The sequence below is a fragment of the Narcine bancroftii genome, chromosome 7 (genome assembly GCF_036971445.1).
Source record: "Narcine bancroftii isolate sNarBan1 chromosome 7, sNarBan1.hap1, whole genome shotgun sequence".
Lineage (NCBI taxonomy): Eukaryota > Metazoa > Chordata > Chondrichthyes > Torpediniformes > Narcinidae > Narcine > Narcine bancroftii.
This window is the reverse complement of record NC_091475.1, coordinates 13,909,337-13,923,667: the sequence shown is the minus strand read 5'-3', so window position 1 is coordinate 13,923,667 and position 14,331 is coordinate 13,909,337. Positions and strand designations below refer to the sequence as shown.

At 42.5% G+C, this 14,331-nt stretch overlaps 1 protein-coding gene and 1 pseudogene across 8 annotated transcripts in view; one reads left to right on the top strand and one right to left on the bottom strand.

The window, feature by feature from the left end:
- The first annotated feature begins 3,417 nt into the window (after positions 1-3,417).
- Positions 3,418-3,513, top strand: LOC138740210 (U6 spliceosomal RNA; annotated as a pseudogene).
- Positions 3,514-6,985: 3,472 nt separating this feature from the next.
- Positions 6,986-14,331, bottom strand: part of kcnj15 (potassium inwardly rectifying channel subfamily J member 15) — a 47,321-nt gene continuing 39,975 nt past the window's right edge. For all 8 annotated transcript variants that reach the window (XM_069888901.1, XM_069888896.1, XM_069888895.1 and 5 more), the window contains one exon: positions 6,986-9,730. In XM_069888901.1, coding sequence (XP_069745002.1) covers positions 8,608-9,714 — 1,107 coding nt within the window. In that variant the 5' untranslated portion in view covers positions 9,715-9,730 and the 3' untranslated portion in view covers positions 6,986-8,607. The remainder of the gene's footprint in view (positions 9,731-14,331) is intronic.

Sequence of the window (14,331 nt, the reverse complement as noted above, 5' to 3'; positions counted from 1 at the left end):
TTTGGATTGAATGTCATCCGCCACCTTTCCGCCCCACTCTGCATCCTGTCCATATCCTGGTGTAACCAGCGACAGCCTTCAACACCATTCGCAACACCTCCAACCTTCACATCATCCTCAAACCGATTCTTCCACTTCCTCGTCCAGGTCATTCACATCCTTCCTTAAATGAGGAGCCCACAGGAAAACTGCTCAGAACACTCCAAGTGAGGTCGCCCCAGTGCCTTATAAAGCCTCAGCATCACATTCCTGCTCCTATATTCAATTCCTCTCGAAATGAATGCCTTCTGCACCGCTGACTCAACCTGCAAGTTTACCTTGCACGAGGACTCTCAGTGTCTGTGTAAAAAAGAGTTGGAAGCCATCATGCACCAGATAAGTTATGGCTATTCTGACATGACCACTGAAAGCATGAGAGGGGTTTGTTTCATTGGATAGAAGGTATCTAGATATGAGAAATAGAGGTGAAGTAAAAAGGCTTGTGAGAAATAACAATCAAGAGTAGAAACAAGGGATGCAGCTAAAAGATTTAAAAAAAACAGAATCTTTTTAGCATAAGGATAAAAAAAATAATGCATTTGTCACAAAAATAAGTTGTAGAGTTCATACAACATAATTGTGAGAGACAAAGAGAACAAGTGTTCAAATGCACAAAGTAATAATCATCCTCTTCTTTGGCTTGGCTTCGCGGACGAAGATTTATGGAGGGGGTAAATGTCCACGTCAGCTGCAGGCTCGTATGTGGCTGACAAGTCCGATGCGGGACAGGCAGACACGGTTGCAGCGGAAAATTGGTTGGTTGGGGTTGGGTGTTGGGTTTTTCCTCCTTTGCCTTTTGTCAGTGAGGTGGGCTATCCTAACAGGAACTGGACCAAAAAGGTAGAAGGAAATCTGTGAGATAAACAAAGAGGAACTATGAAAGTATCAAGGAACAAAAACTGCAAAAGGATTTTATAGGTACATTGATACAAATTGGGATTGGAATATTATAACATTCTATAATTTAGCATGGTAGAGATGTGGGCCTATTAAGGGCTAGAAAAACCTTGGTGCGCAAATCCAAGGATCCCTGAAGGTGGCAGTGCAGGCAGATAAGGCGATTACTCAATTGGATGGCATATTGAATATAAGAGCAAGGATGTTCTGGTACCACTTAACAGAACAGTGGTCAGGCCACAGGAGAGTACTTTGCGCATTTCTGGCCACCTCACCGTAGGATGAATGGGATTCCACTGGCGAGGATCCAGAGGAGATCCATCAGCGTGTTTTTTTGGGATGGAATGCTCAAATTATGAGGTAAAACTAGACAGGTAGGGTTTATTTTCCTGGGCATTGAGGCCTGAATGAGGCATAAAGAATGATGAGGGGCAGGCAGTAGGAAATGTCTGCCTCTGGCAGCGATAGATAGAATGAGAAAGTGTAGGTTTAAAGTGAGGGTCAGCAGGGATCTGGGGAAGAATTTAACATTTAAAAATATCTAGATGAATACTTGAATTGCTAGAAAGCGATAGCTGGGTGCAAGAAAATGGGTTTAGAATCAGCGGTATTCGATAATCTGCAAGGAAATGGTGACTCAATTCTCTGTACACACGCTGAAGAAAAAAGCAAAGTGGCAGAGGACAGGTGGATTGCTAAAATAGTAGCTAAGTTGCGGGAGGAGGATAGAACACATCCAGGGAATTATGCAGCAGACAGCTAAACATTGATGGCAGGAATAATAACAGAAGCCCCACAACATGAAAGAAGAGATGTCTAGAAATGAAATGTATAATTGTCAGCAGAAATATCAAAAGGGCAAATCTTGTTTGACAGGACAGCAGAGAGTGGGACTAAATGGTAACCATTCATTGAGGGAGAAGATTGCACAGGACTCAGGAATGGATCACTGCTCTTCACAATTTACATCAATGGTTAAGATTCTGGAATGAAACAAAATTTATATGTCTGCAAATGGTGCCAAACTGCAGGGAAGAAAGGTAGATAGTCAATGCCAAAAAAAAACTGGAACAAATTACAAGAGGTCATCTATAAGCAATGAGTAACAAATTAATTTCCATACAGATAAATACAATGCAATGTCTTTGCTAGGAAGAGAGAGGTCGCCCACACCTCCTCCCTCACCACTGTCCAGGGTCCAAAACAGGCCTTCCAAGTGAAGGAACACTTCACTTGAACATCCGCAGGACTTATTACTTCATCCAGTGCTCCCTTTGTGGCCTTCTCTACATTGGAGAAACCTTTCGCAGATTGGGAGATGGCTTCGCTCAGCACCTCCTCTCTGTCTGCAACAACAGTGACGTCCCAGTAGCCAACTATTTCAATTCTGAGTCACATTCCCAAGCTCACATGTACTCTCCCACCCTGGCCACCCACAGATTGGAAAAACAACACCTTATTTTCCAACTGGGCACCCTCCAGCTAGATGGCCTTAACACTGACTTCTCTGCTTCTGCTAAACTTACTCATCTTTTCTTTCCCCTCCCGCTTTCCAGTTCTTCCCTCCTTCCTCCTCACCCACCCAACCATCCCTCCTCCCCCTCATTGCTGCTGTTCCCTCCCTCCTGTCTCCACCTTTGCCACCCCCTCCCCCTCTCCCCTACCTTTTTCTTCGGAAACCTGCCAGACACTTTGATGCAGGGCTCAAGCCCAAAACGTCAGTTCTGTATCTTTGCCTTTGCTACATAAAGGACCCTGTTTGACCTGCTGAGCTTCTCCGGCATTTTGTGTTTTACCTCACTCACTACCTTGAAGTACAAGTCTAGCTGGGACTGAGGACAAAGAGCAAAGAGATCTCAGACTAGAAATGTACTGATTTCTAAAGGTTATGCCACAGGCAGGCAAGGCTATGATGGAATTCAAAGAGAGGAAAGTTATGTTAAACTTGGAAGGAAATCATGCAAAGTGGTACTTACTGATTGGTCACCATATATATAAAATATAGAAGCACTGGAGAGAGTACAATGAAGATTTACAGGGATGATATTAAAAATGTGAGAAGATTCACTTCAGGAGAGGGTGATTACAGTGGGGATATTGTGCAGTCTACCCCCACACCTATTCCAACCCAGTCTTGGCGCACAGTGAAATGACAGTAATGATAGATTGGAGGGGCTTAGCACTCACTCAAGCCAAAGGATGTTCAAAGCTGATGAGACGGTGGATAAGTTGATGTTGAAGGGAAAATGAGGATGGACTGGTGTGACAGCAGAAGAAGCTTGATAAGAATTGGCAAAACCTGAGACCAGACATCCACCACTTCAACTGCTTCAACCAGAGCTTAGAGAGTGCAAAGCTTCCTCTACCTTCCAAATGTCACTCAAACTCATCAATCATGACTGACTGTGCTATCAGATGAGACGTTAAATGGAGGTCTCTTTGGATGGACTTAGCAGAGCCCATGGCACTACTTGATGAACTGTGCTCGCTTCGGCAGCACATATACTAAAATTGGAACGATACAGAGAAGATTAGCATGGCCCCTGCGCACTACTTGATGAACTGATGGGAAATTTTACAGGTACCTTGTACAAGTATCAATACAGGTAAGAAATTTACAGACGTTCTGGTGTTGAATTTAAAATATTGCAGATGTTATGTTCGCCAGCTTCTTACTGGTACCATTTTTTGGCTCACACCTGCTAGTTTTCATTGATACAAATAATGTAGCTATTTATGAAAATTTGCTATACTCAAATGGCTGCCAAGTGTCCTGCACTAAAACACTTCAAAGTAAAATACACCATTTACTTTTGGATATCTTGAAGTTATGAGAGTTCTTTAAACCAAGTTTTCCCCCACAAGCAGGTTCTTGGGCAAAGTCACTTTCCAGCCATTTGGTGTTTTGTAATCTTAACCTGATCTTGAGCCTGCATAATGAAAATAACTTTAGATCAACCAAAATGCTTTAGTCAGTAATAAAGTGTACTTCTAAGATTAAAGTTTGCATTCAATACTTTGCCAGATTGTATTTGAGTTTTCTTGTGATCAGAGCACTTCTGGCTCTATATTTTTAAACTGTAAACTTAACATGGGCAAGGGGGGTCGGAATATGATAACCTCGATATCAGCCATTCTCAACGGGGGCCCCACACTCCGCCATCCATGGGGGCCATAGCACATTTAAGTAAAAGCTCAGTGTGCATATGGGGAGAAATTCTTTGCAACTGCAAACGGTGGATGCAAAAAAAGAGGATGAGGAAAAATTGGTTTCGATATAGGCATGCTATGTTCTGGAAAGCACAGTTCTTACAGCAATGGACAGAAATTTCAAATGGGAGTTGAATACATGATTCAAAAAGCCCAGAAGGCTTGATAAATGATGTGGAGAAAAATTATACGAGTCTCTCAAAGAGCACAATGGGCTGAATAATCTTGTTTGTATTGTGTGGTACATAATGGAGTTAATCAAGGTGGGGGAGGGGGTCTATATTTATGCCATGCAAAGTAGCCTAGGCAGTGGTTCTCAAACTATTTCAGTCCAAGGCCAACCAGGTTTCCGGCCTAACGTGCCCACTAGTATAAATGACTGAATAATATATTCAAGTCAAAGGCAGCTCTGTAAGAAACAGATCTTTAAAGTACTTTATTTAACATTTTTAAATTCAAATATGGAAGCACGCTGTGGCCCACCAGTGAGTGGTTCATGGCCCACTGGTTGAGAACCACCAACCTAGGATATGTGTTATTTTCAAATTTTCACTGAATCTGAATAAAGGCATTAACATAGCATTGAGAAAATAAATTCGTATGAAATTAGCTATGATAGTCCCTTGCTAGAGCCAATAAAAGAAACCACACCCCTTGATTTTGGTTGGAAAAAAAAAGAAAGGAATTGCTTTCCTTTATATTTATAAAAACCATAAGTGACAACACAGATCTTTAGCTGGATTCAACTTTTACAAAAGGTAACTACACTTCCTAAAAAAAAACTCAGACATCTGCCACTCAGGGTAACGGCATAGAATACAGCTTCTCGTATTCCTTTAGAAAGCATGTGAGCTTGCATTTAAATAAGTTTCGTATCAAAACATGGCCTTCAGTTCAGCTGAACTCCACAGTGAATAATGCTCCATCTGTTTACAATTAATTATTCCGTTTATTGAGCTCTGACACAAATAGGAGCATAATTTAAATATGTTTCAGAAAACTAAAATAAACAGTAACCATACATATTAAAACAGTCATAAAATGTTTTCCAGTTAATATCAGTTTGAAAATTCACTAATTGTCCAAATAGTTGCATCATTTGTTCAACAGGAAAGTCTGTAGATGCTGTTATTGTAGGTGCAATACACAAACGTTCTCCATCATTGGTTAACCAAGATTGACAGAAGCCAACACTCCACCACCAACACACAAGAACATTCCTATCAATCCTCTAAAAGTATTTATATTCAAGTACATCAGTCACATTTTTATTCATTCCATTGAGAAATAATAGCCAAAGACCAGACTTCAACATTGAAACATCAACCTCTTTTAAAATGCAGCACCTGGGTAGCCCTCCTCGGACCTGGGTGCGACTACTGGGGAAAAGGTGCAGGAAGCACCTTTTGAATCACAGGGGGTCCAAACTGGCAACTGAAGGGGGATCCCGCCCCCTCCACCCCCGCAATGACACGTCACGTACTCCCCGGTAGTACTGCTGGATGTTCAGGTGCTAGTCAGCTAGTGACGCAAGTGCTGACGTCACCGGAATAAGCGGGTGGGCCATTTTTGTTTCCAAATCGCCTGTGGACGTGACCTAGGTAAGTTTAACCCGGTTGGATTCCAACAGGGCTGACTGGGTCAGATCCTTTATAACTGCCATGTAACTGGGGTGCTAACCAGGCAAATTGCAAGGTTAACCCCATTTTACACGGTAGTTAAATCAATCAAATCTCACTGTCGATCAGTGCTGCCCTGTACATTGGTCAGTGGTCTGACGGTGCTGACCAGGACAACTGATCTAGAAAATTAGCATACAGATAGTAGAGCAAGTCATCCAATCTTTTAGTGCATGCATTTTCTATTGGTAACAGGTTATCTTTTTGAGCATTATGTTTAGCTAGTGTTTAGAGCCTGGACTTTTGCATTTATATGAAACGAAATCCTTGCAGGGGCTAGAAGAACCATGTCCATTTAAAACACTGCCTTCAACTGCTTCGACACATTCAAGAGTGGAACCAAAAGCTCCCAATAATCTGGAAATTGTGATTTATTCAAAGTTGTAATGTCAGCCCTCCCACAAAAAGATGACTGATCTGATCTCTACTTTTCTCACTTTGGAAATTCCCAAGACATGAGAATCGAGTCACAAAGCAAGTTTGGGAATATGGGCTGGAACCCCTCCTCAATCTGAGAAGGAAAAGCATTTCATTTAATTATCAATAAATATTTAAGATTGGTCATATTATTTAAGGGAAAATATATAAATAAGTATAGTTTGTTTAAATATATAATAACATTTTTTAATATTAATATTTGAGGACGATGCACAAGTAATAACATAACTACCCAGAAAGGCCCGCCTTTTGCAGCACTGGTTTCCTGGCATACAGCATGTCTGTCTTTATCCAGGTTGAATTGTGCAGCTTTGGAAATCTGACCAAGCACCAAGTTCCCTTCTTCAATCGCTCTTACCTGATAGACCTGGTTTCCCACACATCAGATACACATGCAATCACATCCTTCCAGGGTCAAAGTAGAGTAAAATCCTTGTATGGGAGAAATTTAGTCACGTTGCCCCAAAGTGTATCTGTTTTTAGTCACTTAGAGCCCAACAAGGTTCTCTCCGCACTGCTTACCCTGGGATTTAAAGGGGTGCTCCCCATCCTATGTTGCGAACCCAGCTCAAGCGGGTAAGTAATTTTCCCTTTCATGTCCTCTCTCACACCCACAAACACTAACCTACTTCACACCCTGACTATCCAACCCAACACCCCATCTACCTGCCACTGATTGACTAATTCCCTCTATTCCCCTCCACCCACCCTCCTCCCCCCTTGCAGGCACCAATCCCCCAATTGACCTGCCGTCCAAACACCCATAATCTGACCTTGTCACCCTCACCTTCTCATTCCTCTTCATAGCCACCAACACCAAGCGTTTCGTCCTCATCATTACCAGCAAAGCAGTGATTTCCAGCTACTGATTTCCCCTTCTCTCTAGCCTTGACCTTGGGTCCAAGGCCTAGGTGATATCCTATACTGGTTCAGCATTCAGAGGGAGTTTCAGATGTTTCAACCCTGACCCAAGGTAAACAGCTCCATAAAGCTCAACATCTTAAAATGACAACCATTGTCTAGATGGTAGGTCTGCAGATAATGCTGAATGGAGGAGGGGTGGGAGTTGAACTTGAGGGCTTGGGAAGATGTCAAAAAGATGGCTGTGAAAGGCGAGCGTTGTGTTTGGATTTGAGGGTGGGGGGGGGGGGAGTCGAGTCTGGTGAGGCAGAGTGACCAGATTGCAACCCTCTTATGGATCAAGATGGAGAAAGGGCATGTCTAGAGAGTCTTGTGTGAGCCCATGTTTAACACAGCTGCTCGCTTGTCTCTTCTAAATTCATGCCAAATGTTAGTAAGGCAAAAAGACTGCATGAGATGACAACATGGACATTACCATCTCTGACATAAAGGCAGAGATGCAGAGCGAATGATGGTAAATGGGTTTAATACAGATGGGTACAATGGTGAGCATGGACAGTGGGCTTGTTTCTGTACTTCATGATCCTATAATTCTTTGATTAGTCTGTAGGACCTTTCACACTACCCATGAAAGAAGGTAATTAATTGCCTTTTTACCATTTCACTTACCTGTTTGAATGTGACCAAAATGGGATGGGGATTCATTTCCATCCTGGTACTTACCGCCAAGGTAGGAATTATCAGAGCCGATGCGCTTCCCATCAGCTCCTGTGTAGAAGGCTTACCCGCCTTTCTGGGACACCAACGCTGTAATGCTGCAGATCTCGCCTCCTTTTGCACCGGGATGCCGGGTCCCTATGTAAAAGGTCGTACTGAACCGGCTTTTCTTGGTTCAATGTGAATGTCCCGATCTGACCCGACTTTAAACGCGGGTCGTTGACACGCCAATTTACTGGGATCTCAGTGTAAAAGGGGTATGTGATTCCTGTGGGGCAGCAGCTGATTAAGTAGTACCTAGAGTGGGTTGAAATAAGTAGATGAGCTTATTTGAAGCTAAAAGTGAGGAACATAAGTGACTGCAGCGATGAGCATCGAGGAACAAACGGCCCGTGTTGATTTCAACAAAGAATGCAAGAAATAGGAAAATAATAGGTTTCATGGCTCATTTAAAGATAAGAACAACGGGGCAGATTTTCTCAGGATCATTAATTATAATAGCATCTAAATGGTATTCCTGGAAAACTTGTATCATTCAATTTTAACAAAGCAAACAATTTTCCCCCTTAATGTTTTTACTAATGTTGATCTTATTACATAAAACTATTGGGAATCTTATTATATTGGCTATTGGCTTTAAATAAAGACTTTGTTCATATAAGTGGCTTTAGTGAATGCCTCTCATGTACCAAACAGATGTGAACTGATCATAAAACTTGCAGAAGGCACTGGTATTACCCATATTAAATTGGGCTTAAAGCTATTGTTAGACATTGCTATGAACAGTTGGGATCCGACTGATGAAGTTGTTCTGTTCATCCTCTCGGTATTTTTCTTCAAGCTTTAGTTTATCAATGTCCCCGTATCCAAGTATGTTGGAGGCAAAGTATGGATTCGAGCTCTTCCTGAGCTTATCGAAGAAACTGAAGTCAACCAAATATTTCCCACCAGGGGACAGTGACATAAGAGGCATAAATTCATAGCCCCAGAGTATCTCCTCTGCCACATAAGAGGTTCTGATCTGGCAAGCAACACCTGTTGACTCCACCGTGGCATTCAAAATGACAACCAGCTCAAAATCTTTATTCCTCAGATGGGCTGATGTGTACCTGTTCAAGGGGCTTTTCTCGTCAATGATGTGATAAAAAGTCAAGGGGAAAATAAGGAATGGGCTTACGGAGCCAGTGTCCACTTGAAAACTCATGTGTTCCTGTCTGAGTTTGATCGTCTCTCCTTCCTTGGTGATGTGGTGATGCAGGAATTTCCCGGAAAGCTGACAGTGGAGGAGAAGGCTCTTCCTCATGTTCGCCACACGGAGCATGAGACAGAGTTTGTTGTCCCGTATGGCCACGGCTGCGTGATAGCTGAACCTGATGGTCTCCGAACGCTTTTTCGGCCTTGCGATCTTCGCCAGAAACGTCCCCGTCACAAAGATCTCTGCCAGTGTGGTTATGACCAGTTGAGTGATTAGCAGGATAATAGCAAAGGGACACTCCTCTGTAATACACCGGAAGCCATATCCGATGGTTGTCTGGGACTCCAAGGAAAATAGAAACGCTCCTGATAAAGTTTCAATGTTCATAACACATGGTGTGTGGTTAGCTGGTGGTTGAAGTAACTCTAAATCCCCATGAACAAATGCAATAGCGTACCAGAGAATCCCAAAAAGAAACCAGGTCATCACAAATGTTGCTGTGAAGATAGTTAGTTTATAGCGCCATTTCATGTCAATGACAGTAGTCCAGAGGTCCTGCAGGTAGAGAAAAGCCCAGCCATCCACCTGGTCAATCTTCACATTGTTGTGCCCATTTTTTGACACGACGCGTCGTCTTATTCCATGGGAAATCATCCTAATGTTCTCAGTGTTCTCCATCTTGAACAGCAATGATCTGACAGACAGATGGATAACAAAGAGTTTTGTTAAATTCAAGGAGAAAGTTGCAATAAATTCTGCATAAAGCTGCTCAACGGTGTCATACAGAAATACTGATGAAAACAAGCTCTTTAATTGGGTATAGGGGGTCCCCAAGTTACGACAGGGTTCAGCTCCTGAGGATTGCTTGCAAGTCAGAGAGAAACAAATTTTTTTTAAAAGTGCGTGGGAGATGATCACAGAAACACCCATGACAGAAGAGCGAGCAGGAGCTGGCAAGTAGTTGCCAGTCAGCCTCAATGACTCTGAGTAAGGAACAAGTCCGCTTAGTGCTCTCAGCTCCCAACCATTGCTTCTCGCAGATTTGGGAGGGGTGGGGCGGGGGGAGGGGGGTGTTTGGGCAGAGAAAGAAAGGCTCACAGAGATTCCCATTCCCACCAGCAGAAGATCCTTCCTGCTGGCCTCCCAAACATGTACGGGCTGTTCATAAATTGGTGTTCATTCCCCAGAGAGGACTTGTTTCATTCAGGACAATGCTTAATTTTCAAATGGTTCTGGTTTTACATTTATTCACTCCATTCTTAAATAAATTGCCTGGAAATTCATCACTTGATAGTTTGGCTAAAAAGCATGCAAGAGGATCAGTGCATGTATTCCAAAACTCATTGTATATTTGACATCCTGCAAGCTTATACAATGACTCCATTTTTATTCTCTTCCTTGGTCCTCTTTTTCCAAGTTTTAAACTGCCTCTGGTCCAGTTTGCTGCTTTCTTCAGCCAATTTATTTGGCTTTTATTTGTGTCTAATTTTCTTTCTGAGCCTGCCCATTTCTACTTTGCTTTGGTGCCAGACAAGAATTGTTGGGGTTCTGTGGTGAGCTCCTTAAATGTTTGCCATTGGTGATGAACTTTCAATCCCACTGATCTGATCCTCATCTCCTCCCATGTAATTTTCTTTATTTAGATTCAGGACCCTTGTCTCAGAATTAAATGCATCACCCTACATCTGTGGTTCTCAACCTTTCTCTTTCCACTCACATACCACTTTAAGTAATCCCTATGCCATAAGGTGGTATGTGAGTGGGAAGGAAAGGTTGAGAATCACTGCTCTAGACCCAATTGTTACTGAAATATTTTGCTTGAGAAAAATTGTCATTGGCCCATTTCCTTTGGAGTTATGAAACCGTACACATAACGAGTCAATGAGGTACGATTAAAGCAGTGATTTTCATACTTTTTCTTTCCACCCACATAGCACCTTAATCAATCCCTTACTAATCACAGATCACCTATGGCATAAGGTATACTTAAAGTGGTATGTGAGTAGAAAGAAAAGGGTTGAGAACCACTGCCCTACATCTTAGTGAAAAATTTTATCATGTTATAATGCACCTTCCCAAGGGGGCAATAAGGTGGCAAAAAATATATAATTTCTCATTACCTACTGTCCAGTTTAGGATGGTCTGCTCTCTAACTATTTCATCAACATTTTGATGAAGAATATTGCCCTGTATCCGAGGCATACAAGATGGTAATGAGGTCTGCAAGATTGTGAGAGGCGTAGATAGGGTGGGCAGCAAGTACCTCTTTCCTAGGGGGAGAGTAGAAAACACCAAAAGACATCTGTACAAGGGGAGGAAAGTTTAGGGGAGATGGGGAGATGTCACAGGTAATTTCTTTTACACAGACAGGGAGTAGTGGGTTTTTGGAGTGCATTACCAGAGGTAGTGGTGGAGGCTGGAAGAATAGGGACATTTAAAAGACTCTTAGACAGGCACATGGTTACAATAAAAAGTAGAGATATATGGTTGTAAGGTTGGGAAGGTTTAGTTTGTTGAGTAGGTTTCTATTGGTCAGTACAACATTGTGGGCTGAAGGGCCTAAAATTTAAATTTTATACACTCTATGTATTCCTCTTCTAGATTATTTTTACAAATTTGGCTAGCCCGATACTCTTAATATTTTCCAAGAGTTATATTATCACTTCCTTAATAATAGATTCTAGCATTTTTCACACTCAGATGTCATAAATGTTCTTTCTTATATAGTGGGAGTATGTTTATTAACTTCTGATCTGTGAAAACTATTCTAGAAGCAGTGGAACTTTGGAAAGTGATAACCCATGTATCCACTATCATCTCTTACAATACCTTGAAGTTCGGGTCAACATATCCTGGGACTTACTGCTTAGCAGTCGCATCAGGCAGCACAATTGGCCTAGTGGTTAGCGCAGCACCTTTACAGTGCTGGCAATTGGGATCAGGGTTTGAATGCCGTGCTGTCTGTAAGGAGTTTTTATGTTCTCCCCATGTCTGGGTGAGTTTTCCCCAGACGCTCTGGTTCTCTCCAACTATTTGAAACGTACCGGGGGTGTAGGTTAACTGGGCGGCACGGACTTGTGGGCTGAAATGGCCTGTCCCTGTGCTGTATGTCAAAATTTAAAAATTTTATTTCAACATTTTTTTTTAACCAGTGCTAATTTCTTTCAGGTCTTCATTCACACTGGACTAGTTGGTCTGCCCGGGAGGCTTTCTGGATAGTGTTCTGTGAAGATAGAGGCAGCAGATTAGCTTCATTGCCAAACACAATCTGCTAGAGGAACTCAGTGTGTCGAGCAGTATCAGTGGGAGGAAGAAAATAGTCAATGTTTTCAGCCAAAATTCTCCATCATGACTATTTCCTTAATTTCTCTGCCATTTCCTGACCACCCGATATAATTCCTTCTGTCTCATTATGTATCGGTCCCAGTTACCATCTGCTTTATGTTTTCATTTTCGCACACCTATGAGGCTTGGCAGATTAAATTTAACACAGAAAAATCCAGAGTCTTACATTTTTGTTGGAAGAACCAAGAGAGATAAGGTAAACTAGAGGGCATAATTTGAAACAGAGTAGAGCAACAAAAAAAGTGAGGGGGGAATCTATGCACAGATCGATGTCACTGTGGAGAAGCGCAGTGATACAATCAGTAAACCTGTTGCCTTGCATCTCCAGCACCCCAGTTTCAATTCTGAACTCCGTGTCATTGCGTGGAGTTTATACTTTCTCCCTGTGGCCTCAGGGATTTCCTCCGGGCGCTCCACTAGCCTACTGCAGGGGGCAACCTGTGTACCTGCAGAAGAGCAGTGAATGACAAGGCAACACCTGGCCGGCTGTCAATCAGCCGACCTGAATAGACCATGCCCCACCCAGTCGGCTGCCAATCACCCTCCAGGATATAAGCTAGATCCGGCCCCCCGAGGTCAGTCTCAGAGCTTTGCTCAACACTCTCACAGCCAGCTCTGTGGAAATTTATATAGAATAAAGCCTGTTGAACAGACTTTATGTTTTGTGTCTGCTTTCTGCTTGATAGCGCATCACAGAGGGTGGGTTGGCAAGTTAATTGGCCACCGTTAATGGCTTTGGGTGTATAGGTGGGTTGGTAACTCAGCCATCATGGCATTTGTCACTCCATTAAGGACATCTTGAAGAGGTGGTGCCTCGTTTCTATCATCAAGGACCCTCACCATCCAGGCCTTGCCCTTTTCTCCCTGTCACTGTTAGTAAGGAGGTACAGGAGCCTGAAATTACCCACTCCACCATCAGATTTCTGAATGGACATTGAACCTGTAGACACTACCACACTTTTTCTCTTTTTTTACACTAGTTATTTTTTTAAAAAATCTTGCATTAACAGCATTTTTTTAAAATTAGAAATACAGTATGGCCTACAAGTCCGTGCTGCCCAATTTACATCCCATTAACGTACACCCCAGTACGCTCTGAATGGTGGGAGGAAACCAGAGCCCCCGGGGAAAACCCATGCAGACACGGGGAGAACATACAAACTCCTTACAGATGGTGCGGGATTCGCACCCCGGTCTGGTCCCAATAGCTGGCGCTATAAAGGTGTTCTGCTAACCGCTACACTGACCGTGCTGTCCTTGTAATTTGTAGTAATTTTCCACCTTGCACTATACAACTGCTGCAAAACAAACAAATTTCATGGCACATGTTCATGACAATAAACCTGACTCTGATAGAATCTGTGGGGAATTTATCAGAATGTTGGGAGAAAAACATGGGATTGGTGTAGGAGCAGTGTAAGTGGGTGCTTGATGGTCGGCATAGACTTAAAGGGCCAAATAGCCTGTTTCTGGATGTATGATTTGATGAAAGCAGTCAGCCAGGTTTGGAAATTGGTTAAAAATTAATTTTGGTTCCTGGGCTTCATGAAAGGCATCAAGAGCAAAAAGGTCACCATGCACACTCACTCTTAACCTGCACACTTGAATGATCTTAAGGTCTTAGAATGGATGGAGAAGAGTTATTCTGGAGTAATTCTGGCAATGAAGGAGCGTAGTTACAAGTGGTCACAAAAATATGAAAATTGTTCAAGTGAATGGCTACACTTTCCTGTTCTCTACAGCAAAGATACTACACAATAACGCTCTTGTCTCCAAACCTATCACCAAGATATCCTCAGATGGAAATGTTTATAATTTTGTATCGTTAAGACAGGTAAATGAAAGCAGACTCTTTCCAGTAGTTTGGAGGCTGGCCATGGAAAAGAGGTTAAATGCAAAGAAATTTGGAATAGGGTAACTTCACATAATGCTCAGACATGGGAAGAGATT